Raw genomic sequence first — 27,658 nt, 5'->3', positions numbered from 1 at the left:
GTCTTTACCAGGATAGCATAAGTAAGGATAACAGCCTTTTCCAAAACTTCATTGCTTCATATATCATTAGTGTTTTAGTTGTTATTGTTGTTCTTGTTGCTGTTGTTGTCATCATCGTCATTATCATAATCATCATCATTACTACTACTACTAGTACTTCTGCTGCCTCTATTGCTGCTGTTGTTACTACTGTAATTATGTTCAAAGCTATTGTTCATGCACGTCATAATCATTGTCTCCATCATCGTCATAATCTTTATCCTGTTTCTTAGAATGTATTGAGCTAAATGGTGTCTCAAAATTCTGCTGAACGTGTTGAGAGCAGAAGCTCTTAAGAGTTCATAAGAAACGCAGTTGTTTTTATGATAAGAATTCTTATGATCTTGTAATTTCTTGTGTTATAAAGAAACATGCGATCCTCGACACTAAAATGAAGAACACTCCAGCCTTGTGCACTGTGGCAACAACATGAATGCGCAAATATTCACCAATACGTGACCCTTCTCGTCACCGTATATTTATACAGAATGTGCTCTACTTCATCTGCAGTAATAAGGACATCGTGGTTTATAGAGTATTGCTACGGTCTTGATGTCTGATAAATCAACTGTATGCGGTTTCAAAACCTGCCGCCTCGTCCCACAGGTCGTGACCGGCATCCAGTGTTTCTAAGCTGCTGCCTCTTTTTGTGATTTATCTCTTGTCTGTCTCATGTTCCTTGTAGCGTTTTAATTTTGATTCTTATAGATCACATGGTACCTAGTGTATCATTACTTCTCTCCATTGGTTAAGAATGCGGTCAGTTCATTCAAACGTTTTTTTGTTTTTCTTAGGGTAAGTGAGGCATTGCAGCGGAGTCTGGCGGGTCAGTGTTGGTGTGGCAGTAGTGGTGTGAGGGTGCGCCGCTGTGAGCTCTGCCTGGCTGTGACTGGGCCGCTCCAGCCGGGGGTTGCCAGGATGGGTGGACGGACGGTCATTGCCAGGTAAGACAACAACAGCGGGCTGCTTGTGGAGGACACGGGTATGAGATGTGAGATCACCATCTCAGTCAGTTGCTAGTGTCTCATTAATTTTTTTTTTTTTTATCTGTATTACGAAGTTAGCTATAGGCAATGACCAGTATCTGCTGTTGCCATCCTGCGATACTAATTTGCAGCATGCGCCATGGCAAGAAAAGATTAAAAAGACATACACATTACTGACCCAAAAGATTGCGAACAATAGTTACATTCCTCATCGGGTAATTGTAATCCCTGAATGTCAAATCCTAAGGTAATACTTCCCAGGCAGCAAAGTTATGAAGTCAGAATTGTTGCACCGATACCTGAGGAACTGTATGATAGAAATGATGCACCAAGAATTTATGATGCGATATTGTAGAGAAACAGTCTGCCGCTGTGGCATTCTGAAGAACATTTTTTTTTTTTTTTTTTATGTAACGAGTCCCTTTTTTAATGGCATATTCCTGTCCGTGTGTGTTACCTGAATTTTTTCTACATTTCCTCAAATCAAAGAGGTGCTTAACTAGTTTTCGACCCACGCTTATCAAAATATGCGCATCCCAGATGTCAGTTGGTTGAGCGGGTCACTTGTGGTTCCTTTTCCCATGATGATTTTGACTCCCCCTCCCCTCTCTCTCTCTCTATGTATTTTAAACAGACATGGCGTACTTAGATTGCTTCATACTTTTAGTAGACAATGTCCCTCTTTTAAACTATCTCCTAAATGGGACAGCATCAAAAGGAATACGGTTAGACAGCCTACTGCAAATAATCAAAGAGATAATGACATGCATTCCAGTGCTAACTACATAAATCCTGCAAAGAAATACTCTCATGCACATAATCATGTTTCATCCCACAATCACAGAGTAACACGACGTGTTCACAGAGACACAGGTACCCCACACTACTTCTTAACCCCACCTTCCAACACACAAGTAAATAGAGAGTCATACAGTACAACACGGACATTTAATACCAAAGACATGAGAGTACGGAGAGGCTGCTACAACTGTGGCGAGTTCAACCATCGCCAGGCACAGTGCCGCTTTGACTATAAACTAAGATGTCAGTCTTGTAGACAGCTGGGACATAAGAGTCGCCTGTGAGAATTATACACCACACACTAGGAAACTGGCAATGAAGGTGATGCCGATACTTTTAACCTTATAAAATTAAAGGATTATGTTACTATAGAACATATCAATGCACAAAGCATACTAGGTAACAAGGTAGAGATGGAACTGTTAATGAAGGAAAGAGATCCAGACGTTTTGTGTGTCAGTGAGACATGGCTCCTCCCCGAGACTCCTGATAAGTTCGTTGATTTTGAAAATTATGCTATTTTTAGATGTGACAAAGGACGTGGTGGTGGATCATGCATATTTGTAAAGAATACTTTTACTGTGACTCCTTTCCAGACACATATCGACAAGCCTGTAGGTGTGGAAGATGTATGGTTAACATTACAATGTAGAAAGCTGCCATCTATTGTTATAGGATGTTTATATCGTCATCCGAAGGCACCCACTGATACTTTTGACTACATAGGAGAAGTTTTTAAGCAGTTGCTGTTAACCAAGAAGAATTTTTATGTACTAGGCGATTTTAATGATGACTTTTTATCCTCTAATAGTAATCTTAAGAAAATCTTAGCCAATACCAAACTGTGTCAAGTTATTGATAAAGCTACTAGAACAACTAGTCATTGTGCCACTTTACTTGATATGATTATTACTAACAATCGTGAAACAATTATTTCCTTTGATGTTGAACCTTGTCCAATAGCTGATCACGACTTGATAACCGTCACTGTAAACTTGCGTAAACCCAAACGTGCCCCTGCTGTTACAAAGACTACTCGCTGTATGGCTGACTACTCTCCTGATATTTTTTGTAATATTTTAAGTCAAGAAAGTAATACATTTAGAGAAGTATTTGATACTGATGATGTAGATAAACAAGTGGGCATTTTTACAGACACCTTTCGTTGTTGCTTAAACGCATGTGCTCCATTTAAAACTAGAAAAATCAGAAGACCACACGCACCATGGATGACTGATGACATCAAGTCAGCGATGAGAGAGAGAAATAATACACAAATATTGCTAAAAAAAGATCGTACCAATGCCACTTTACTAACTAAATATAAAGATCTCAAAACAAAGGTTAAAAGGATGATACATGCAGCGAGGACTGAGTTTCATAATAATGAATTTATTGAGAATAATGGAGACACAGCAGCCACATGGCGAGTAATACACAAATTGGGTTTGAGCAAGTCCATGAACAGTAAGTCTTTACCTATGGCCAGCAAAGTGGATGAACTAAATGAATATTTTGTAAATGTTGGAAAGAAAGCTTTTGAAAAGTCACAACAGGGTATGGGTGAGGACACGAATAATGAATATCTCCAAACTCCAACCATATCGCATAATGTTGAGTTTTTCAGACCGCAGCCCGTGGATGCTGCCACAGTAATCCTTACAATGAAGCAATTAAAGAAAACTAATTCTTGTGGATCAGACGAGATCTCTTTTAGATTTTTAAGAGATGCATTACCTGTCGTGACACCATACCTTACATGTATTATAAACACTTGCATTGTCACAGGTGTTTTCCCCACTGCATGGAAGCATTCTCTCGTTACGCCTCTCTATAAAAGCGGAGCATCTGATGATCCGGGCAATTATCGACCTATTTCATTACTATCAATTCTGTCCAAGATTCTTGAAAAGGTAATAGCCACGCAGTTAACAAACTTCTTGGAGTCAAATAACTTGATTAACTGTACACAACATGGATTTAGACCTAACTTATCAACCATCACGGCTCTAACTAAAGTTACAAATACTATTTACGAAAACATGGACAGTAAGAAGATATCCTTACTTGCTTTGTGTGACTTGTCGAAAGCTTTCGATAGTGTCAGCCACAACATTTTATTGGATAAGATGTACGAAATGGGAATTGACTCATTCTTGTTTAGTCATTATTTAAGCAATAGAACGCAATCAGTTCGTGTTGGAGACAATGTATCCTTAAAGCTGAACGTAAGTTTTGGCGTTCCTCAGGGATCTATTTTAGGCCCTATATTATTTACTATATATGTCAATGACCTCAGCACACAAGTAAAAGACTGCTCCCTAGTGCAATATGCAGACGACACACAAATTATACTTTCAAACTCAGTTGAAAACTTGCCTGATCTCATAAGAAAAACTGAAGAAACTTTAGAAAAAATTAAAAGATACTTTAATAGAAATGGTTTATTACTTAACATGAATAAAACTCAGTGCATGTTCATTGGTAGCAGGAATCTACTTTCTAGAATACCCAATGATACTGTGATACACGCTGGTGACACATGCATCCAACCCTGTGACTCCTTGAAAAATTTGGGTGTATTCTTTGATAAACATATGCTCTTCGACACACACATAACTGAGATGACTAAAAAAGCCTTCGGAGTACTGATGTTCATCAATAGAATAAAAGAGCTTTTTAGCAGTAAGGCCAGAAAAATTGTTATTCAAACACTTGTCCTTAGCGTTATTAACTATGGCATGATGATATGGGGCTCTGCCAATAAAACTCAGCAAAAGAGAGTGCAAAAACTGTATAATTTTTCGGCAAAAGTGGCTGTAGGAGGAAGATCAAGGTATGATCATGCTTCTCCAATACTAGATGAATTAAGATGGCTAAATGTTAACAAAAGGATTCAATATGAACAGTGCATATTTATGTATAATATTATCTATAATAAGTTCCCTAATTGGTTATTCACCATCCCAGCCGTGAGTCAGGTCAGTCAAAGAAGCACGAGGCAACAACACAATTTCCATATACCAAGAACCAACACGAACTACGGCCAAAGATTAATGTCTGTTAAAGGACCACGAGTGTGGAATGCCTTGCCCCCAGATATTAAAATTACGACAAATGCTCAAACATTTAAGACAAGCCTCAAACGTCACATGTTGCACCATGATCTTCCTCTTGGATTTTAATTACAATATAGAATAGATACATAGCTTTTAATTTACTTAGTTTATGTTACTTTTAGAAATTTTAACTGCTTGAAAATTCTATTTTATGTGTTATTTTTATATTCTTATTGTTTGATTTTTTGCTGCCAGTTGTATGACTTGCATCTTATTGGAAGAATTAGTAGGTATGATTTTCTTTTATATGTATATACACTCTTTATGGAAGAACAACCATTGTAATAATGGAAAATGACAATAAAACTAAACTAAACAATAAAACTAAACTCTCTCTCTCTCTCTCTCTCTCTCTCTCTCTCTCTCTCTCTCTCTCTCTCTCTCTCTCTCTCTCTCTGCCTCCTTCATCACGTTTTTCTTACTCTCTCCTCTGCATCATTTCTTTTTCAAGCTTCATTCTTCTTCCTTCTTCGTTACTCATCATTGCACGTCAGCTCACCCTCCTCTTCCTCTGCATCCGCCGCCACTCTTGTTTCATTTCTCCCTCTTTCTTGCTTGACCCGATCCGTGTCTTCTTACATCCCCGCCTTCAGGTTTCCGAGGCATAAATCTTAACGTTCCCTTTTAACATTTCCTCTTAACGGAGCCATGCCCTTCCCCCGTGACGCTTCCAGTCTTCCTTCTTCGTGGCTCTCCTTTTGCAGGTGTGAAATCTCGAGCTGCAGTTCAAGGGATCAAAGGATGCATTTAGTGTCACCAGTCAGTTTTACATTACTTCGTTTCCTTTTGAATTTCATCTCGTGTGGACTGTAGGTAGAAATTTAATTCTCCTTATGTAACCTTTATCTGAACTTATGCATAAATGTTTCTCCTTCTCTTACCTCTTTTCCCCGTACAGTTAAGTATATACCAGTGGCACTCCAGTTGTTAGCTAAATCCAAACGTTTCCCTTCCTCCGTCTCGTTCTTCCTCCCATTTACATATATAGCAAGTGTATCTCAGTATCAGGAAAAAGGAAAATTCTTGAACGTCTTCACAGAACCGTGTTTAGTCATATACTTGATTACATTCATTCAATCAGACGCAGAGGAAGTTACTTATTAATGACTGGCTTGGGTGACGTGGCATGGGTGGAGAAATGAAAGCTCGACTGCGTGGGGTGAAGGCCATTGGTGGGGTTGGTCAGGGCGCAAGGGAAGGGTAAGTAAGGGCATGGGTGGAGCTCGGGCAAGAGTAAGGGGTCATCAAGACGTGAAGGCAGATTGAGGGATAAAAGGAAATGGAAGTAGAGAAGATACGGATGGGTGAGGGCGGGACATGTCGGAGCCGTCAGGGTATGAGTCGTGACCTGGGAGAATGGGCAGGGCACGAGAGAGAGAGAGAGAGAGAGAGAGAGAGAGAGAGAGAGAGAAACACGTGCCTACTGGAGCGTCTTCGGGAGATGGTAAGGGGAAGGAAGGGGGGGAAGTGCTGGGATGCTAGGGAGAGGAAGGGGGAAGTGGAGTGGTGAGTCTTGCTGACAGTTAAGAGCTTGTCCGCTTATCTACACTTATACATTCTCGTACTTAATTTTGGCAGATATTTATCTGTTATATTTACTAACCAATGTGTTTGTAACATAAGCACTTGTGTAAATGATATTATACTATTGAAAGCAATTGCAAATCCCGTTTTTTGTCAATAGAAGTTACAGTCTTCACTTTTGACAATTCTATTTTCGATGACTAGAAAAGTATGCAACCAAGGATAAAGTCTAATTGCTTTACGTCATTCAGAACCTACTTTCTTAATATTACTTTCGCATCAGTGATATTAATTTAAATTACAGGCGGGTTACTCGTCATTTTCAATCCTGTGTAGCGAACGAAGCAACGAAACCCGAAATCCGAAATATTGACGGGTACGAAGGTTGAGGGAAGGTCAGGGTCGGGAACTCGAAACGTCTCATTTTCATTCGAGAGGGCTTCGGATTCTTGTTTCATTTCTGTAGGGTTCACTTGAGTCTTAACCTTTTTTTTTTTTTTTTTTTTCCATGAGTGAGTGAGTGAGTGCGTACTTTCAAAGCTGCACCAGGAGGGATAGATGGACAACTGCATGTGCAAGTTGGGTGCGGTATTCTTAACATTGGTTTGCACTGAGTCAGTCACATGAATCTTTATCACTCTTGCCCACGACTATGATGGTGAGGGAACAGGTTATCTGGGGGAGTGTAAACGTGATGAAGCGGGACCCGGATATGTAAGAAATATGAGACCACTGCATTTTCATTTACTTTAAGATTAGAAGTTACTTTATTACTAGATGTTGGATGCTAATTATAGCAAGACGACAACAACACTGATAATGTATAACAAAGAAATGCAGCAGTAGTTAATAAACTAATAAATAAATTAATAAAAGTGTGTGTTAATATACATAAATAGCTAATACTGCAATAACAATATTAATAACAACAACAGTTACAACAACAACAACAACAACAACAATAAAAAATAATTAAAAACAATAATAAAAACAACAATAAGAGCAACAGCACTCATTACTCCTAACAATCAGCTCGCTCTCTCACTATTAACGACACCAATCTCGCCTTTTCACCAGAGCATAACAGCCCACCAAACCATCCAGCCCATGCACAAAATCCCAACAGAGGCTACGATCAACTTTAAAAAAAATCAACGTGGTATTGCTTGAAGTTAATGAAGAGAAACAGAAAACCCTAGTCTGGTGAAAGATTGAGGGTTTAACTGAAATAACGCAGCGGATTACACCTACTAACAAGGCTCTGTCTCGTAATATACTGCCGGGCCGCATTGATCGAACCCGCGCCGGTGGTGAGTGAAGCGTGCACAAGGACCTGATGAAGAGGCGATGCGAGTACCCACCTTTGTTGTCCTCGAATCAAAGGACGATGGGAGTATAGGTTGACCGCGTCCTGGCTGCCGCGGGGATTATGGTGTTCCTTTATTGTGTTTATCTTGCGTTATATTATCCTCTTAATGGCTTTGTGTTAGAGGATTTAATACCACCAATGTACTTATTTTTCTCTCTATATCTGTACTTTTTTCCTGGTCTTTGTTAACGTTTTAATTGATTTCTACCCGTGTTTCATCATTTTACCGCCACAAGCATGTATTTTCATAGAAGCGCAAGTTTTGGTGTAGGTAAACGTAAAACTACACTGGGCTGGTGCTTGATAAACTTAGGTAAGTCAGCCTTTATACCCTGCATTTGTGTTTATAGAGGGTAAAAGGAAGAACAGGGATAGGAAGAGAAAGGAGAAGGAGGAGGAGGAGGAGGAGGATAGGAGAAGAAGTAGGGTCAAGCGAAGGAAGAGAGACAAGAAAATAACAGGGAGCGAGGAACGAAGAGTGGGGAAAAAATGCACTGGAGGGGAGGAGGACGATAAGAATTAAGAGGAAGTGGGAGGCAAAAAGTGTTCGTGGTTGGTGGCGGCGGTGGAGAAAGTTGAAGGAAATGAGCAAGGTATACAGTGCTTAAGGGAGGACACGGCATACATGCATCTCCTGTCACTGACCCTTACATCATTCTGAGTCGCTGATGGAACATGACCAAGGCTAAGGCATATAAGAGGGCAGGGAGAGAAAATGGGAGACGACCTGGAGTGTCAGCGTTGGTTGCTGAGGGAGTTACTGCTTACGGTGAGAAAGAGCAGGATAGTGAAAGGACGGAGTGTTTATGCCAGGCAGCGGTGATAACATCGTAGATAATCCCCATTTCCGAGGCCTTATTTTAGTCTTATCTCCCTCGTACTTTACGGTCTAGAATGCCGTTGTGATATTAAGGGCTAATTAAGTATGTGACTGTGATCATTGACGACTCGCTGGTCAGATTGCAGTCACCCCGGGCGCTACTGAGGGAGCCCCGCCCGACACGACAGTAGTGATGCACGCCAGCCCTTCCTCCCATGCTCATCCACCTGCAAAGCGACACCTGTCAGAGATTAAAAGCTGGTAATTAATCTCATTGTGACAGATTCTGTGAACATAAGCAGAAGTGGACACAGTTCCAACCAGCATTAAGACGTTCATTGGGTTTCCTGCGAGCTGCGAAGACCATTGAGATATAGTATACTGAAAATCACCTTAGATTTATTCCTCGCGCCTGTCTGAGCTCACAAGCATCAGCATAAAAGTAATTAAAGTACTCTGGCTGGATTTAAGCTTCGAAAACTCTTTTAAGTACTTTTTAAGAACACTTCATACAGGGAAGCTACTGAGAAAGCAGATCCGCCTCGGCAAAATAAGACCAGGGATTTATTTGCCTTTTTTTTTCTAATTAAGCCAGACAGGCAGCATTCCCCGGGCGCTGGCGTGCCGACCCTTGCCAGAGCTGGGGAAGAGAAGATAAGCAGGAAACGTTTGACTCTATGTTCACTTAGAAGATATTTATGTTCAGGTACACACACACACACACACACACACACACACACACAGACGTTGCTATACAAAGCCTACATAGAAAATTAGGTATCTTACTCTCCCAAATGCAGATTGACGAGACGCAAACAGGAAGGTGAAGGAGACAAGCCAGCCTTGTTACTTGTTTACCAACACACATACAAATATACAAACATAGATCCACGTACAGTACATGCAAATGGACTGACTAACTGACTCACTCAACATTATTCAGTGACTCGTGTATAATGTACACGAGTACTTCACATAATGCAGATAGGCAGGCCAGCTGGTAGCCTCATGTAACGTTGTGTACAAGTACTGTCACGCACGTGTTCATACCTACAGTACATCAGCACACACACACACACACACACACACACACACACACACACACACACACACACACACACACACACACACACACACACACAGACACACACGCACGCACGCACACACACACACACACACACACACACACACACACACACACACACACACACACACACACACAGACACACACGCACGCACGCACACGCACACACACACACACACACACACACACACACACACACACACACACACACACACACACACACACACACACACAAACAGGACTCCCTCTGTACAGTCGTTAGTGCTACATTTGAAAGTTAGTCCATTTTTCATTATTTTCAGTGTCACTTTCTCCCTCAATGTCGTAACCATGAAAGCATGTGACGCCCACACCACTCTCACCTCGACCTTGCCCAGTCCTCACCTCCCACACGCTACTCTCCCTCCGTAAAGTGATACGTGACACTTCATAATGTAATCTTATTTTTCGCCTTCACGAGTTTGGGATCTAGTACAAAGAATATTCAGAGGTGCTTTCCTATTTCTTCTACTTTTTTTTTTTCATCTTCTTTATCTTCTTCTGTTCTTGTTTTCTTCTTGTCCTCCTTTTCTTTTATTCATCTATATATTTATTTATTAATCTATCTTTTTACTCCTCTTCTCGTTTGATACGTTAGACTTGTGGAGAAAAATAACGGAAAGTAATACACGATATTCGGTGGTTAGGTGTACAAAAAAGTGTGTGTGTGTGTGTGTGTGTGTGTGTGTGTGTGTGTGTGTGTGTGTGTGTGTTAAGCGTGGGTGTGTTCATGACGGTCCCCTTGTGCGCGGCGAGCCTCTGAGTGGGTCATCTGGCGGGTGTAAGTGTTTGCTGGGCGTCCTGAGAGCGACAGATGGAGCTTTAGGGCGCACGCTTTCTCTCTCTCTCTCTCTCTCTCTCTCTCTCTCTCTCTCTCTCTCTCTCTCTCTCTCTCTCTCTCTCTTGTCCAAGTTAGAATTTATTCCTGCATCTGACAGCCTCGCCCGCACACTGGAGTAATTATAGAGTTGGTGTGACCTAAGACGGTAAATGGTTGAACTCAAAATGTCACGTACAGCGTGTTCGGATGTGTTGTTAAGGAGGATGCTTGAAAGTAGAGCCATCGGAAGAATATAAAGCTGCATTGTATCCAGTCTTAAATTTCACCAATAATATAATCAGGCATGTAATCATGAAAATAAATTTGTTATCGCTTGTTGCGTGTATGTTAAAGTCTTCATGTCTCCCTCACATTCCGCTATATATATCAGAAAGGATCAAGAAGTGACACGGGTCTGAACCGCACGTCACTGTAGCCTCTCGGGTACGAAGGTCCACTCGTCAGGCAAGCAAATGTACAGAACGATGCCTTATTTCACTGACCTCGTGAAGGTTACCGGACCTCCTGGGGGAGGCCACCATGGCGGACCGACACCCAAACATCCAATCAAAGAATTGAAGAGAAGGAGACTCAGAAGGAGAAGGACCCTCGCGTCTGACCAATATGGCCAGAGCAACCTTTACTCACATCAGCGTCTACTTAGCGAATATCTAGTACCGCTAATGAAAGGCGAGGTTGAGGGAACACCAACGGAGCTAAACAGTTAACCCCGGCAAGTTACCTGCTGGGAGTCTGTGTATCTAGGAAATCTGAGAGTTGAATTGTTAATGTAGAATCAGATGTGTGGCCCATGTGTGAGAAAGTGAGAGGTGAGGCGCTGAAAGCGAGGAGGGGCGACGCCGCCAGACACACCCTGTTTATTACAGGGTCGTCTCAGGCCCGGCGGGCACCTCTTCGTTCGACGACTTCTTTATGAGTGTTATATTTTCGCTCTCTGGACGGAGCTGTTGCCAGTCTTTTGGACGGACAGGCGATCCTCGTGGGGTGGAAAGGAGGGGAGGAACGTGACGCTCAGATTATCATTTCCTGTTACTTGATGTCGAGGTTAGTGGAATCTACTCGCCCTGCATTAAATAACGAAAGACTAGAAGCTGTCACCCTTCAGTCATGAGGATATACGAGACCAGTGTCGCCTTTCCTGCATGCCATGAGTGTGCTTTTACCAGAGCACTTACTTTGTGTGTTAGCAAGGTAGGCAGTCTGTGGATCTCAGTCCACTTAAGATAAGTATTTTATGAACTAATCTTCCGAGAAGAGTGGTGAAGTGTAAACACAGGATGATACATTGACCAGAGGTTTAAGTCCACAACCTGAGCCCAGCCACCATTGTAGTAGTTATGACTGGTCTCGCCTTAACACAGGTTTAGAGGTTGTCAAGTGATGGGCGGCGGTGGTCGACATGGTCACCGGCGAGGGTCTTTATATGGGTTTCCTTGGCGGGGCTTTCGTTGCCGGAGATTTCTCATAACTCAGACTTTCCTACACTGTTATTTAGTTGATGAAAATTATATATCATGCCCAATTTTTTTTCTTTACATAACGTTTTTTTATGTTAGCGTTCAAGTACTGTAATAAAGAAGCGGACAGACAAAAAGAAAATAAGGAACAAAGGTAAAATGAGTGAATATGTAGACAATATTTTTTAGTTTACAGACAGGGAGGTAAAGCTCGCAAGATATCGAAGTTTACCGGAAAACGTTCCCAAAGACATCATGTTTTTGGAGCAGGATATTGGCAGGATTTTTCGAGCGGAAACCAGACCGGTGATGAGGCCTGGGTTGTTGAAGGAATCGAAATTAAGGTGCCGCCCTAGGAGTTTGAATACTGTCAGAGCAAGGGAACGAAAGTTTAAAGGAGTTACTCAGAGAGAGAGAGAGAGAGAGAGAGAGAGAGAGAGAGAGAGAGAGAGAGAGAGAGAGAGAGGACACAGACAAATAGAAACGAGACTCTAAAATTGAAAGAAAAACATCGTCAGAGTTCGGACAATTGAATAAGAACGAAGATCAGAGTGAGGGAGGGAAGTGGAGAATTGCCATCAGTGAGATGCGACTTCCAGCATGAGAAGAAGGAACAATAAATGCTACTGTACTGATAACTGGAAGACTGGTGGCTCTGAGTAAATGTGTAAAGGAGCGAGGACGAGAGGGATTGCTTTCTTTGGGGGTGACTGGGGACTGCAGGAGATTGTTGCCTACCAGGAACCAGGAAAGTAGATAGAGAGAGATCAGGTGCCAAGGCTAGAAACCTCACCAGCTGCTACTCATAATTAAAGTTTTCATTGTGTGTGTGTGTGTGTGTGTGTGTGTGTGTATGTGAATATCATAAGGAAGCTGCTATAAGTTTATGTGGTTGTAAAGGGCTGTAAATCTTAGAAGAGCTTATTATTTTTATGAAGCTTTATGTTGTTTCAAATGTCTGAATTAAACTGTTATTATTATATGCGGCTTTATGCGGCTACAAATGTCTTAGGGAAACTGGTGCTATTTTATGTGGCTTTATATTGGTGAGCATATCTTAAGAAAAAAAATTGTGTTTCATGTAACTTTACTTAACACCTGCACACTATTATCCGCAAATTACCGTAAACTTAATTTTTCCGACTTACATTCTACACATATTCTTTCTTTACGCATTGGGTGCCATTAATAGAAAACCTACAGTCGGAAGCTTTCCATAATCACCGGCATTTGAACTCTTAAGATGTTACGTCGCTCGCTAATTCGAAACACTGTACTTGGTTTCTTAAAGTAATACATATCCAGTCACTCTTAAAGAAACCCTCTCTTCTGAAGGCTGGTGGCGCAGGTGGTACGCATCAGTGTCTCGAGGGTTGATTTAGTTACAGTGACGTAACGTTGAGCACCACTTTTTTCACTGGTTTCTCCTCTTGCTGTCAAAACTCTCACCCTCTCCTCTCATTCCTGCCATATTTGATCCGACCTTCATGTCTAATTGTTGGTGTGTGTGTGTGTGTGTGTGTGTGTGTGTGTGTGTGTGTGGTGTGTGTGTGTGTGTGTGTGTGTGTGTGTGTGACGAAATGTAACTAAAACGGTACTTTTTACGAATGTGCTTCCTTGTGAAAAGGTTGACGTGCAGTGGTAGTGTGTGGCTGACGGTCGACACAAGGTCCTGATGCGTGTTTGTGGCTGAATCCCTTTGCCTAAGCCGTGTTTGATTGGTGAGTGGTGAGTAGAGCTTGATGATGCCAGGGGAAAAATCGTAATGGACGAGACCGGTTCGGAGTGGTGGGTGTCATCTGGGGGCAGGGATTGAGGCTGCAGTGATGTGCAATGTGATGGCGGGTCAGGAGTGATGGGGCACGCTCGGGTTAATGGTGGTGGCAGCTTGCGCAGGACTAAACTCCGTAAGCTCGCTTTATCTTAGTCTGATAATATAAAAGCATTTCATTGTAAGTTGCCAAGACGCCACGGTTCAGTGGAGACGCAGCCTTAACGCTCAAACACCCGTGGAGGGAGAGAAACTATTGGATTGAAACTCGAAAAAAAAGAGCAAACCAGTCTGAAGCTTTTATTTTACCTTGTCTCAAATATAAAATAAGAAATTGAAAACTTAACCTGTGATATTTTATAGAGGACATACTTAAGACACCAAAAAGAACGACCACGACTCTTTTTTCTCAGGTCTTCAAAATATGTAAGCAATACTGGAAATAAATACTTTTTTGAGAATTTCCCTCTGTTTCGGCATTATTTTCAAAGCATAATTTTCATACTTGCTTTATCTTGGCTTTGAGTTGAAGGTCAAAGGCGTTCTTCCTTGCACGCTATATTTGTGTTACTCTTTCATGTCTTACTGAATCTCACGGTAATCGCCAATTACTTAGGAACGCCAAAGAGGAAACTTTTGGATAACTTTCGTTTCTGATAATTGGTAGTAAGAGGAATTTGCGACGAGAAGCACGATCCTTAGACCAGACGGAATGTGTAATGGAGAGAAATATTGTGTAGTTGAGCAGTAGTTTTAACAGAAATTTTAACTCTCTCTCTCTCTCTCTCTCTCTCTCTCTCTCTCTCTCTCTCTCTCTCTCTCTCTCTCTCTCTCTCTCTCTCTCTCTCTCTCTCTCTCTCTCTCTCTCTCAAACTAAGATCCCTCATACACAATTATCACTAGCTATAAACAAATGACTAATATTTACTTATTTTTATTTTTTACATAACTGACGAATTTGATCAATATCACGTCTTCGAGTCACGCTATATAGATTTTCCATGCAGTTTATTTCCCCCGAAGGATTGAGTGCGGCGTTGTATTTCCCCCAACACCTCTTCCCTCGCGGTGAGGCAAGAGGGAGTGAAGGAGGGAAGCCCGCCAGCCTTTCAATATCACTTCCCCCACACCCTCCGGAATAGACCATTTCTTGTGTATATTCGATAGTCAGCAGTGATATCAGTCTTCCGTGGTATTCGATACGCAACTCGGGCTTTATGTAACTGGTGTGTGTGTGTGTGTGTGTGTGTGTGTATGTGTGTGTGTGTGTGAGTGTGTGAGAGAGAGAAAAAAATAATGAAATTGGCTACAAATTAAATAGGTGAATGGATAGATGTGGGGATACTTCGATAGATAGATAGATAGATAGATAAATGAATAGATAGTTAGACAAACAGACATATAAACAGATACGAGTAAATCAGTAGAAAAAAATATATATATAGACAAACCGCTAACCCTCGCAGCCATAGCAGGTTCCGACAGAAGAACAACCAAACCTTCACGATCTACACACATACCATTAACACCACCGTAATAGTTTGCCTCTTGTCCTCCCTTACAGCGTGCTGGCGGCCATGCTTGGTGTGCTCATGATGGTTGTGCTCTCCCCTAACGCCACGGCCTCCATCTTCCCCGCCGTTAACACCGCCGCATCCAGCAAAGGTAAAGTCAACACTAAGCCTTTTATTGAGCAGACGGGAACTTTGTGGTAGAAGGTCAGGCTATCGTACTCGGCCGACCAGTGTGATATGGACTTCTCTTTGTTGTTCCAGAGAGAGAGAGGGAGAGAGAGAGGGAGGGAGAGAGAGAGAGTGGGCGGGATATGAAAGCTGATCAGAGCTACATGAAAAGTGATTAATGTAGATGAAATTAAACTGATCCCCAATTGTACCGGGTCTGCATTTCGCCCAGTCTGACAAAGGATGCGATGAAAGACTATTCAAAGTTAGCTTGCCTATACCTATTGTCTTCCATAATAAGGTAACTGCACTGAGCCCCAGAATGAAAACGATACCGACTGGTTATAATAGACCGTGTTTGTGTGTGTGTATATGTGTGTGTGTGTGTGTGTGTGTGTGTGTGTGTGTGTGTGTGTGTGTGTGTGTGTGTGTGTGTGTGTGTGTGTGTGTGTAGTTTCGCTTGGAGACATAAAAAAAAGTCATGTAAAAAAATAAAAGTATTGATTAAATTTATGGCTTTTACAACAAACAAGTTAAATCGAAACAAAACTAAATCTATCAACTTCGCAATTATGAACATCCTCGAACATCCTTGCACTGTACTACGAGTCAGTCCGTCCCCTCCATTCGCTCTGTCCCCTCCATTCGCTCTGCCCCCTCCATTCGCTACCCTTGACACCGAGGCTACAGAAAGTAAACACTAGCAGAGCTAATGGCCGGGCATCCCTCAGCCCCCTAGCGGTGTTGACGGGGAAGGAGCGAATAGCAGCAGCAGTAGATACCCACGCCGCCAGAGGAAGTGAAGTGAAACTGGGTTAGCATACACAGTGGAGAAGCGATGAAGTGAGAGAGAGAGAGAGAGAGAGAGAGAGAGAGAGAGAGAGAGAGAGAGAGAGAGAGAGAGAGTGAGAGAGAGAGAGAGAGAGAGAGAAAAAAATGTTCATATTTATGGGAGTCTGTTTGTTTTTCTTTTTTCCTTTTGCTGTAAGAATAATATAACACACACACACACACACACACACACACACACTACACACACACACCACACACCACACACACCCCAGACAACTATCATCAACTATTTTGAGTCTAACACGTCATACAAATAAGAGTTACGAGCCAGTAAGTCCATCCTCTCTTCTATCTATCGTCTGTTCTACCCACATATCAAGTCTCTCTCTTTCATTTTATTCGTTTCATTATTTTATCGGAGTTTTCGTAGTGGAATTCGTATTGAATCTTAACACGAAGCTCCCTGTTCCTCATTTCGTACATTAAATTTTATGAGGTAAACGGTTTGCTTTTATTAACTTAGGAGATTTGTTAATACCGTATCTACAAGTCATGCATAAAGAGTCTGTGGTTATGTGAAGCAAGTACGTACGAGCTTAAGATAAAACGTGACTTTCATAAATAAAGAAAACACGTATTTTCTTGTACTTCTCGAGGGTGATCGGAATTTGAAAAAAAAAAGTCTCATTCATTCATAATAAAGGGAGAAAAATTGGGACGAGTAATCTTAGACTACTTAGAATCTGTACATAAGTAAGGTAACTAGACCAACAAATATACTACTTACAGTCTGTACATAAGTAAGGTAACTAGACCAACAAATATACTACTTACAGTCTGTACATAAGTAAGGTAACTAGACCAACAAATATACTACGCGACGAAAACAGAGAGAGAGAGAAAAAAAAAAGAATTTAAACACTTAAGCAAAAATTCAGAACTGACAGAGAAGATGGATGGATGGATGGACTGGACAGATGAATGGAAGTTTAGCTTGTACAAGAGCCTCCGCCCTCCTCCCCCTCTTTGGCTGACGAGCGGCGCAGAGGTGGTGGCGTGAGGCCCATGCAATGTGTTTCCCACGCCCCTAAATGTGTATGGATCTAATTGATTCAAATGTAAGGTCATGCGCTCCCTGCCCATAAATTATAGTCCCGTGATTTATGCTTCATTCTTGTTTCGTGTGTGGGTGTGTGTGGCATAAACCCTTGCGTTAATTTTCATCATGAATAAGGGACATTAGTCATCTTAAAGCCTTTCTCTGCTAGATAGTTACATTTATCTATAACTTGTAACACATTTTTTTTTTTGTACTGAAGCCTTTTGAATAGTTATGTACCTCACAAAAAATTAATTAGCCCCCTGTTTTTTTTTTCTACATCTCTATGCAAGCCATTTATACTCTGGAATGTTTTTTTTTCCTGTTTCTGTATTTCCTCCTGTCTGCGACTTCAACTGTTTCGAAAAAGGAGTATCAAGACACCTCAGGAACTAAACTGGCTTCTCTCTCTCCCTTTCTTTCTCTCTCACGGTTCTCCTATTTCTATTCTCTCTTATGAAGCAGTACTCGAGTGGGTTTTTAAATACACTTTTTTAACCTTGACCGACCGACCTCATATATTGAAAAGGAAAAATAGTGTTGTGAATGACGGCTGGAGTTAAAAGGGTAATGAATATAGATTAGTAACCATCATGATCATCACCAATATCACCAGCGCCAGTACCACGACAGTCACCACCACAATCACTGGCACAATCACTTTCACCACCATTTCCTGGATCTCTGTAATCGGCGCTGTAATTTCACGACTCACTAACTTTGGAATCGACGCCACACTCTCGGGCGGTGAGGGATACATCACCCGTGCTAGTCACTGATAAGATGTGTGTGTGTGTGTGTGTGTGTGTGTGTGTGTGTGTGTGTGTGTGTGTGTGTGAGTGTGTGTGCCTGTGTATGTGTCTGAGTGTGTGTGTGTGTGTGTGTGTGTGTGTGTGTGTGTGTGTGTGTGCCTGTGTATGTGTCTGAGTGTGTGTGTGTGTGTGTGTGTGTGTGTGTGTGTGTGTGTGTGTGTGTGTGTGTGTGTGTGTGTGTGTGTGTGTGTGTTATGGTAAACAACTGAACTAAACTCGTATGGTTTCGTTTCCGTATCTATATTTGTCCAGTTCTTCGTTAAGTTCTATTCATTTAGTTTATTATTCTCTCTCTCTCTCTCTCTCTCTCTCTCTCTCTCTCTCTCTCTCTCTCTCTCTCTCTCTCTCTCTCTCTCTCTCTCTCTCTCTCTCTCTCTCTCTCTCTCTCTCTCTGTGTGTGTGTGTGTGTGTGTGTGTGTGTGTGTGTGTGTGTGTGTGTGTGTGTTTGTGTGTCGGAGTAACGAATGTAGTGCCCGTTCATATATCACCATCAAGTAGCAGGTGATTACATTCATGGAGGCTGCTCGAGTTTCCGTGTGTGGGAAGCGAGATAACACCTGCCGGGCCGCCGCGGAGCCCAGGTAGCGGCGACATCACTGTCGAAGGCGGGGATGAGGTCCTTTGAGACGTGGCCGATGAAGTAATTAACGTTCCAGGGGTGACGCTGCTTCCTTGGCTAGAGGGAACGAGGTGGGGAAGGAGGCAGGGAAGGGCCACACACGTTCATCCCTCTCTGTATTCCTTCCTTCCTCTTCCTTTCTTCCTTCGTCTACCGCCTTCTCTTTCTCTGCTCCATTCATCTACCTTCTCCCCATTCATCTTATCTCTTCTGCTGGTTGTATATGTTTCAATTCAAGGCGTATCTTAAATACTATATTGATCGTAAATATTATGCTTTAATTAATTCCCTGATAGCATCCTTCAGTCATATTAATTTCCTCGTAGAATATCCTGTTGCGATGATATTTCTCTCGGCACAATATAGCGACACGTTGATAATGTTTTCATGGAATACTTTGTACATATTCCTTCCACTGTCTGCAGTTGGTAAAGACTGCTTCCAGTACGACCGTCTAGTTCCGACCCGCATTCCAGATCTCTTACAGCGGCGGAAAGGAAATGGTTCCAGAGTAAAAGTAAAAGTCACAAGAGTTTCTGAAATTACTTTGCGGAAAAAATCTGTCTTGACTCTTGCAGAAAAAAAAAAAAAAAAAAAAACGGTAGGAATGAGAGCGTCGGGGGAGTATGCAGAAGCAGGTGTGTCCCATGCGTGTTGGCGGCTGAGGGGAAGAATATATAATGTTCTCTACTCCTTGCTGGGGAAATGAGTGTGTCTGTGGTGAAGTGTATCCGACTTTCGTTTTTTTTTTTTTTTTTATATATATACTTTTGGTCATAGTAAAGGTACAGTGTGCGATTGGGTGACTGTGGTGTGGGTGCTTGCAGTTAGTGGAGTGTCTCGGAGGTGCTTCGGGGCCTGAGCTAATGCAGGAAAATCAATGAGGAGAAAGTTGTCTGTCATTTGGACGATTGTATGAAGGAAAGGAGGAAAGATTAGAGAGAGAGAGAGAGAGGAGAGAGAGAGAGAGAGAGAGAGAGAGAGAGAGAGAGAGAGAGAGAGAGAGAGAGAGAGAGAGTGAGTGAGTGTGTGTTTGTGTCTTTGCCGACGTCTCTCTGTCTGTCTGTTTCCGTGGATATTTGTTTCAATATATCACAGTCTGTCGTCCCTTTTGTTTGTCCCTTCTGTCTGTCTGTTGGCTTTCGTCTTGTTGTCTTTTGGTGTTTGTATGCCTGTGTCAGTCTGTCAAGGTCTGTTTGTTTGTTTGATGTGTTCCTGTGTACCTAAGTCTGTGTTTGTGCCACTGTCAGTATCTGGATTGTTATCGAGTTAGGCAGCAAGACTCATGAGACTTGACAGTGGACACACATGGCGGGTTTAGAAGCGTTCCCCGACAGGTGCCGCCAGCTGTCACAATACTCGCCCTTGTGTTTGTTTTATTTTTTACTCGCTGACTGTGCCGGCATCGTCCCATCCTCTTCACGTGTGTGTGTGTGTGTGTGTGTGTGTTTGTGTGTGTGTGTGTGTGTGTGCTGACATACTAAAGGAAGCTAAATTCTAGAGTCAGCTTGCAAGAGAAAGGAGTTTATGCGTATGGCGTGCAAATGTTTTCTCGCTAACTTGCTCTTCGCTGAGAGTTTCATGATGATGCAAGAGTGCGGAAGTCACTTATCACATCCAAACTTTACCATCGCCGACTTGCTTTGTTTATTTTGCTGTTAGCACGTTTTGCCTCACTCAAGACTTCCTCATAATGGCCATGAGGGAGAGTGTTAAGTTGTTTACTCACCCGGGTGTCATCAGCGGGTATCGACTGCTCGTACAACCTCACGCGCATTGCCTAGAGCCTCGCAGGGACAATAAAAACAACAGCTGCAGGAGGGTAAAGATAGTTGACAGCTCAAGGACGGACATTCGTCGCTTACATATTAGACACTTAGTAGAGCTGCTACTCTTAAGTTCCCAATCTACACACTTCGTTCACATTTCGGAAAATGACCTAAAGCGTGAGTGTCTGCGCTCTATCACTACTGCCTGAGGAAACCCGGGGGCTTCTTTCATGAACTAATCTCGTAAGGAAATTAAATAAAGCAAAAGAATAAAAGAACGTAGGAGGCAATGACTCTTTCAAACGCACAGGGAAGGTTAAAAAGGGGGATATGATCTCTCGCCCTCCACTTGGGTAATAGAGTGGGAAGCTCGTCACGCCCCAGACGCTGTAAAAAGCCAACACTATCAGACGCAGGAGGCGGAGCATCTAACCCTGACTGCTATTTATGCCAGAGGTGTAAGTGATGCCGTTAAATCTCTGATGGGAAGTTCTCAAGTGCTGGCAAGACGAACCAGACGCTTCTCACGGTTGCATGAGTAAACAACATCACTCAAGACACTGCAGTATTTTTTCATCCTCCACTTAACGTACAGCGAGTGGAGTTCCTGCGTGAGATTGTCGCGGAATGAGGAATAGCGGGTATCATTTTCCTTTAATTATATCCATGAATTACTGGTTCGCATACGGAATTCCTGTTTCCCTTTTCACTCTAGAAATGGAAAATTTTATCTACAACCAGTTCGAGGCTCGTCGGCGAGAGCTATTGATCTGTGAACGACGGTCCCCCGAGGCAGCCCAGTGACCCACACACGCCGCCACTGAGGATAACATTTTTCTCCTCAACACTGTTTTACGAGAGGACAGTCGGAGCCGCGGTTTTGGCTTACAGTAACGAGGTTGTCAAAGTGATGTACGGGACAGCTAACCTACACGAGAGGATCTGTCGCCCTGAGGCTCGACCCTTAGACGTGAAGGTGAAGCTTTTTGTGTGTGTATGTGTGTATGTGTATGTGCATCGCATTCTTTTGTTATAGCGAGGCACTTCGGGGTGTGAGTCAGGTTGAGCGAATTCAAGTAGTTATGTAGCTGTAATAACAGAGGTGTCACATAATTTCAGAGTACTTTTTGTTTGAAATTTCATGGAAATGTAAGGGAAATGGAAGTCTGCGGGACCCTCGATGCGTGTGGCTGGCTAACTAGAAGAATATTTTGTGTGTGATTGCAGCACCGTTTCTCAAGAATGCGTGACTAACAGATTTTATGACTTGCACCGAAACTGTTCAGAATTCTTGGCTGTATATAACCTTTTCGAGATTGAACCGCGGACCACTACTGACTGTATGACTAAAGATGACATCACCAAAGACCCGGTTTGCTTTATGGCTTTCCATGCATTCAAGTCGGCACAGCAGTCCTTTGTAACCCGTGTACCGCTGGCCCGGCTGGACTGCAGTGATCACTCCTGCCTTCTGCCTTTATTGCTCCTAGGGAATTCCACCAGTGTAAGAGTAGCAATGAAAAATCTATACGTCTGCCATGTAATAACTAACACAGACCAACAACCTGACCTCGGACGAGTCTCAGGAGTACGACCCTTGAGAGTGATAACGTTCCTCTCTCTCTCCCTTCCTCCCTCTCTCCGTCCACCAGTGCCGTCACCAACATACTACCGGACCAACACAGCCGCCTCAGGGATCACGCCATTGCCCTCTCGATCATAAAGTAACATTCCAGTGAGGTCAGCACCTGGACGTCTGTGGAGGTAGTTTCTAGGGACGCGCGAGAGGAAGGTAGTGGAGGGCGGAACCCTTTTTTGGAGGTCATAAAGGCTTCCAGCAGAGCGAGTGACGGTGCCCTTGGATAGAAGAAAGAGGTGGAGAATCAGGGAAATAGACGAGGTGTTCCTGTAGGAGGAGGGATAGAGCAAAACCTACGCCCAGAATAAAAATCAAGACTGAAGCGTATGGATGTGCAGAGAGTGAACGTAGACCAGAATGGGAGGCTCTATGTTCTTTTGCGATGTACAAATAGAAGAATAAACTTAAAAATGTACCTGGCAGAGGGATGAAAGCCAGGTATTCCAGAATGTGCGGAATGACGGGCATGAAAACAGAGGGTAAGATACCATGAGAGGCGAGGAGGGGAAGGGAGGCTATGGAGCGGCTTGTGGCGCTCACGTGGAAGGCAGTGGGGCAGAGAGAGGTTGGTTGTGCAAGGGTTGTTGACGATCCCCCGAGACAACCGTTACGACGGCCCGAGAGAGAGAGAGAGAGAGAGAGAGAGAGAGAGAGAGAGAGAGAGAGAGAGAGAGAGAGAGAGAGAGAGAGAGAGAGAGAGAGTTGATGAATAGATACACAAGCATGCATTCACGTACTCTCTAGCTGAAAGACTGAGCGCGCGCGCGCACACGCACGCACGCATGCACACACGCACGCGCGCGCGCACACGCACACACAAACACACACACACACACACACACACACACACACACACACACACACGCACACACACACACACACACACACACCACGACTGCTGCGGATATAATTCACTTTCCAGACAATTTGATCGTGAAAGACTGGACATGAAACGTGATTAGCCTGTCCACTGTTTCCACCCACTGCCACCCACCAGACATGCCACCTCTTGCATGTTACCGCCACCCGCGTCTTGTCCCTGACCGTGTGAAGGAAGCTCCGCCGCGCCGCGCCTCTGGTAATATGGACAGGAGGACGGTAATCGCTTCCCGAACCCCTTCCTCGACCCCCTGCTGCTGCTTGTCATAAGTTACTGTCGAGCGCATGGAAATTGTATGGGCGGAAATTGTCGTATGTAAATTGATCCGTAAATTACATTGAGAGCATTGTGGCGAGGTGAATTACCGTGACGCACTGGATATGTTTATCTGTTATCCCTTCCCGACGGGCGTGTTTAATATTCGAGGACAGCGACTTCCATTGGTTCTTGTGAGCGATGACAGCGAAGTGATGAAAAGTTTAGTGAGGGCGTGAGAGATTGTGGCTCATGGTTATTTCATCACGTATAACACTTCACTTAAAATGGAAGGTGTGAATGTGCTACGGTGAGACGAACCAGCTACGTTTTTGCTCGCAGACTACCACATTCTCTTCTTTTATGGTGTGATTAAATGCTACATAAATTACAAATGAAGACGTACAATGTTTTTGTGCTTAAACACTTTGGCCTGTATTCTCAAACGCATCGGCCGATTAAAAGAACTAGTCTTAAATGGTATGGAAGTGATTAGTCAGGTTTTCATGAGTTCTCTTTCATCATTTGTGATACAGAATCCTTGTTAAACTTTCACTAGAGTCATAAAAAGAATACTTTCAAAATCTCAGTAACTTTGGTTAGAACCTATTAAAAGCATTGGAGATAAGACTCCGAAGCGCTTGAGCCTACGGACGTGCTCAACGAGGTTGCCTCTCTCACGGGGGCGGCGCCTTGCTGGAGGAGGGGGGTCGGGTATTGGTCGGCCCGCGTAGTGACAGGATTATGTACGGTGTTTGTCCTGCCACGTTATTGGTTTCGGGTGTTAACTTCCTCGCTTATTGGCAGCGACGGCTGCTGCCTCAAACTTTTTAGCAGAGTTAACGAATCGGTTTCTTTTCCGTGAAGCGCTCTGCCTCGAGGACCTCTCAGTCTTCACAGCCTTGGGTTCTTGAGAGTCCTGGTGTTTGACCGCCTCATATTTAGGACCACCTTGATCCTTACCTGTCCTGTGCAGGTATTCGGTGAGAGGTGAATCGATACCTTGCGGTGTAGGGTTGTACCGCCTCTCGTGACTTATATGTAGCTGACTATGTAGCTGACTTGTTTTTTTTTCTTTTTGGTAGGCGAAATAGATGTCAAATTAATTATAGTGATGTTTTTATTTATTTTTTCCTTTGTGCAGGTGTGACTGGCAGAGAATAATGATTAGTGATGCTTGTGGTGATGTCTGTTGAGGTTTCTGGTGTTGTAGGTGGAAGGTGATGATGTTAAAGGCAGTGATGAAAGTGGCAGTGATTCTTTTGAGTGTTCTGTCATATTTGTTAAAGTTTTCAGTTAATTTATCTTTGTGGTAAGTGAGATAGATAGAGAATAATTATATTTTTTAGGCTTCTCTTATTTTCTCGCGTTCTTATAAAAGAGGTCGAGATTGCACGTACAAATTTAAGACAACAAACCAAAGCCGTTAGTGCAGCATTTCAAATTACACAAGTTTCATGTGTAATTTCATATACAGAGAAGCAGAGGCATTAATTTAATATGTTCCTTATTTGTTATGATGAAAGGTAAATAAAGTGACCTGGACATCCATCCACAGGTGCAGTAAAGGTCACACCAGGACACAGCCACGAGGACTGTCAGGTCAGGGAGAGATACAGCATTCCATTCCTCTCCATTCTTGACAGCAGTGGAAAGGTCACCAATATTGTGCCAGAGTTTGAGGTCAGGGAGAGGAAATTGAGCCTGTGTTTAGAAATGCTTTGCTCTCACCAAGATTATTTGCAAAGGCCACAGAGATACCTAGCTGGGTTCTCAAGATTAATAATGTAGAAATGTTGTTAATCCATCACTAGAACCATTAAAACATTCTTGAAAACCCATATTATTTCATGATGAGTATTTTTTCAAGGCCACAGAGATACTTAACCAGGTTCTCAAGAGTGTTTCTCCTGTTAATAATATAGAAATGTTGTTATTGTGTCACTAGAACCTTACAAACATTCTTAAAAACCTGTGTAGCTTCATCTAGAGCCCTTTTGAAATAGTGGAGGTCTGGCGCCGAGATGTTTCAGAGCGTAGGCCTTAGATGCATGAAAGGTGTATAATATTCATTGTGGTTCTTGAGCTATGATAGTATTTGTCAAGTCTTGCTAATGATGAACTGTAGCAGTACTGTTGTCTGCACTGTTTACCACCACAAAGACTGAGCTAAGTCTTGCTAATGATGAACTGTAGCAGTACTGTTGTCTGCACTGTTTACCACCACAAAGACTGAGGTGTGGTGGTTTATGAGATCCAGTAATACCATTCATTAAGTCTTAAACTATTAACTGCATCATCACTACTGTCCTCACTATTAAGCATAACAGGGCTTCACTCCCCCCACAGGGTTTGCTGAGGTTTGAGGCGCGGGGGGCAGTGCCGTCGGCCCTGTCGGCACTGGGGCTGTACAGAGGATGCCACGCCCACCCCATGACGGTGCCTCGCTGCAGCAGGACGCAGGATGTCATTGAGCCCGTGCTGAGGCCCCAGTGGTGAGCAGATGGTGATGCTGCAGATGATACTGGCATGTTGAGTATTATAATTAGCCACAAACACTTGCTTGCTTACTTTCATGTCTACACAGGTTAGTTTGGTGCAAGGAGTTGGCACAGGAGGCGTCCGAGGCTGTGCAGAGCGGCCGTCTGAACCTGGTGCCACAGCTGCACAGGAGGGCATGGCATAGCTGGCTGGACAACATCACAGACTGGTGTGTCTCCCAGCAGCTCTGGTGGGGCCACAGAATCCCAGTGTACCACATCACTGCAGCAGACGGCTGGGAGGTGTGGGTGGCGGCTGCTTGGAGGAGGATGCAAGGCGGAAGGCTGTGGAGAAGGAAGGTGTGTGTTTACCTAGTGTTAGTTTGGATGGTCTGATATATGGCAGAAATGTTTACTTTTTATTGTTTTTCCTTCAGTTGATGTACATTCTTTGTGTTGTATCTCATAGTGTGTTCCTATTATCAGTATTTCCGTGGGGCAAAGCTGTACCTAATTGTAGTTTTCCCTACAGTTGAGGTGCAGTCCTTGTCTGTATCACCTTTATTAACCTACTCTGGGTACCCTTCTATATTTCTGTGAGGAAAAACTGCATTATTTTATATCATTCAAGTGTGTGTGTGTGTGTGTGTGTGTGTGTGTGTGTGTGTGTGTGTGTGTGTGTGTGTGTGTGTGTGTGTGTGCAAACCCTCATTAAAATAATAAACCTCATGTAGCAATAGATGAATAAAAGTCTTGACGGCTACGGTAATAATCGCAACTTTCCGTCTTCACCCTGTGTTCCTCCCCAGGCACACCCTTGGCCTCCATGTCCACCCAGCAGGAGGAAGATGTTCTGGACACCTGGTTCTCCTCTGGCCTGTTTCCCTTTGCCTCGCTGGGCTGGCCGGGTCAGGGGAGGGGAGAGACCATGCCTGACCTTGCTCGCTTCTACCCAACGACCTTGGTGAAGACGGGTCACGACATCCTCTTCTGGGTGGCTCAGGTGGTCATGCTGGGACTCAACTTGACAGGGAGGCTTCCCTTTAAGGTGAGGCCATCTGGGTCTTGCTCTCCTGGTCCTGTTCTCTGTTATTGATCTTGTTTTTGTTCCTTTGTCTTAGTGTTATCAGAAACTCAGGTAACTAATTGTAGATGTGTAATTAGTCCATATTTTCATTGGTATATAACTAAAATATCTGTTAATACTGTAAACTCTAGCATTACTAATTGTTTGATAAAAAGATGGAGATTTCAGAAGGCTAGTAATGTTTATAGATGCTGATAGATTGAAAGAATTGACTACCTGCGTGTTACCTTTCCTTCCTCATATAATTTGATATTAATTGTTACCAGTATTGCCTGTGCTATATCACCTGTTATATGACCCTCCCTCCCCAGACTGTGCTGCTGCATGGCCTCCTGTGTGATGGTGGCGGCCACAAGATGTCCAAGTCCTGGGGCAGTGTGATAGACCCCCTGGATGTCATCAATGGGGCGTCCCTGGAGGTGTGTGACTTGCTGGTGCTGGAGTGTGTTCTGATGTTCATTGGGTGTGGTGAGCAGTATCTTGACAGCAGTTGATACATGAATATCTGTGAAAGCTTCTTAGTAAGTGTATTTTTTTGAAGGAGCGCTAAAGACAGAGAGAGATTTTTAGATGTGATGGCAAAAATTGTGTTTATAATTCTGTTTTCTCTCTTTTCTCCTTCTTTGTCTTTTCATCTCTTCTCTTTTCTTCTTTTCCCTCTTCTCTACTTCAATTTTCCTGCTCATCTGTGTTC

The 27,658-nt window shown here is 43.1% G+C and overlaps 1 protein-coding gene across 1 annotated transcript; it reads left to right on the top strand.

The window, feature by feature from the left end:
• Window positions 1–434: 434 nt before the first annotated feature.
• LOC135097588 (valine--tRNA ligase-like) lies at window positions 435–27,383 on the top strand. The gene is made up of 7 exons (XM_063999514.1): window positions 435–983; window positions 15,415–15,515; window positions 24,956–25,080; window positions 25,747–25,892; window positions 25,985–26,237; window positions 26,687–26,925; window positions 27,276–27,383. The coding sequence occupies exons 1-6, from the start codon at window positions 958–960 to the stop codon at window positions 26,843–26,845; spliced, it is 810 nt and encodes a 269-aa protein (XP_063855584.1). The 5' UTR covers window positions 435–957; the 3' UTR covers window positions 26,846–26,925; window positions 27,276–27,383.
• Window positions 27,384–27,658: the final 275 nt, after the last annotated feature.

The sequence above is a fragment of the Scylla paramamosain genome, unplaced genomic scaffold, assembly GCF_035594125.1.
Source record: "Scylla paramamosain isolate STU-SP2022 unplaced genomic scaffold, ASM3559412v1 Contig26, whole genome shotgun sequence".
NCBI lineage: Eukaryota > Metazoa > Arthropoda > Malacostraca > Decapoda > Portunidae > Scylla > Scylla paramamosain.
Note: the sequence above shows the minus strand (reverse complement) of the source record. Positions and strands in the feature narration are given on the sequence as shown.

What these genes read in the sequence shown, in the direction of transcription:
- LOC135097588 (XM_063999514.1), top strand. Translation starts at nt 958, where the DNA reads ATGGGTGGACGGACGGTCATTGCCAG. An exon ending in ATATTGTGCCAGAGTTTGAG is followed by an intron (nt 25,081 to 25,746) that starts GTCAGGGAGAGG and finishes CTCCCCCCACAG; the next exon opens with GGTTTGCTGAGGTTTGAGGC. An exon ending in GAAGGCTGTGGAGAAGGAAG is followed by an intron (nt 26,238 to 26,686) that starts GTGTGTGTTTAC and finishes GTTCCTCCCCAG; the next exon opens with GCACACCCTTGGCCTCCATG.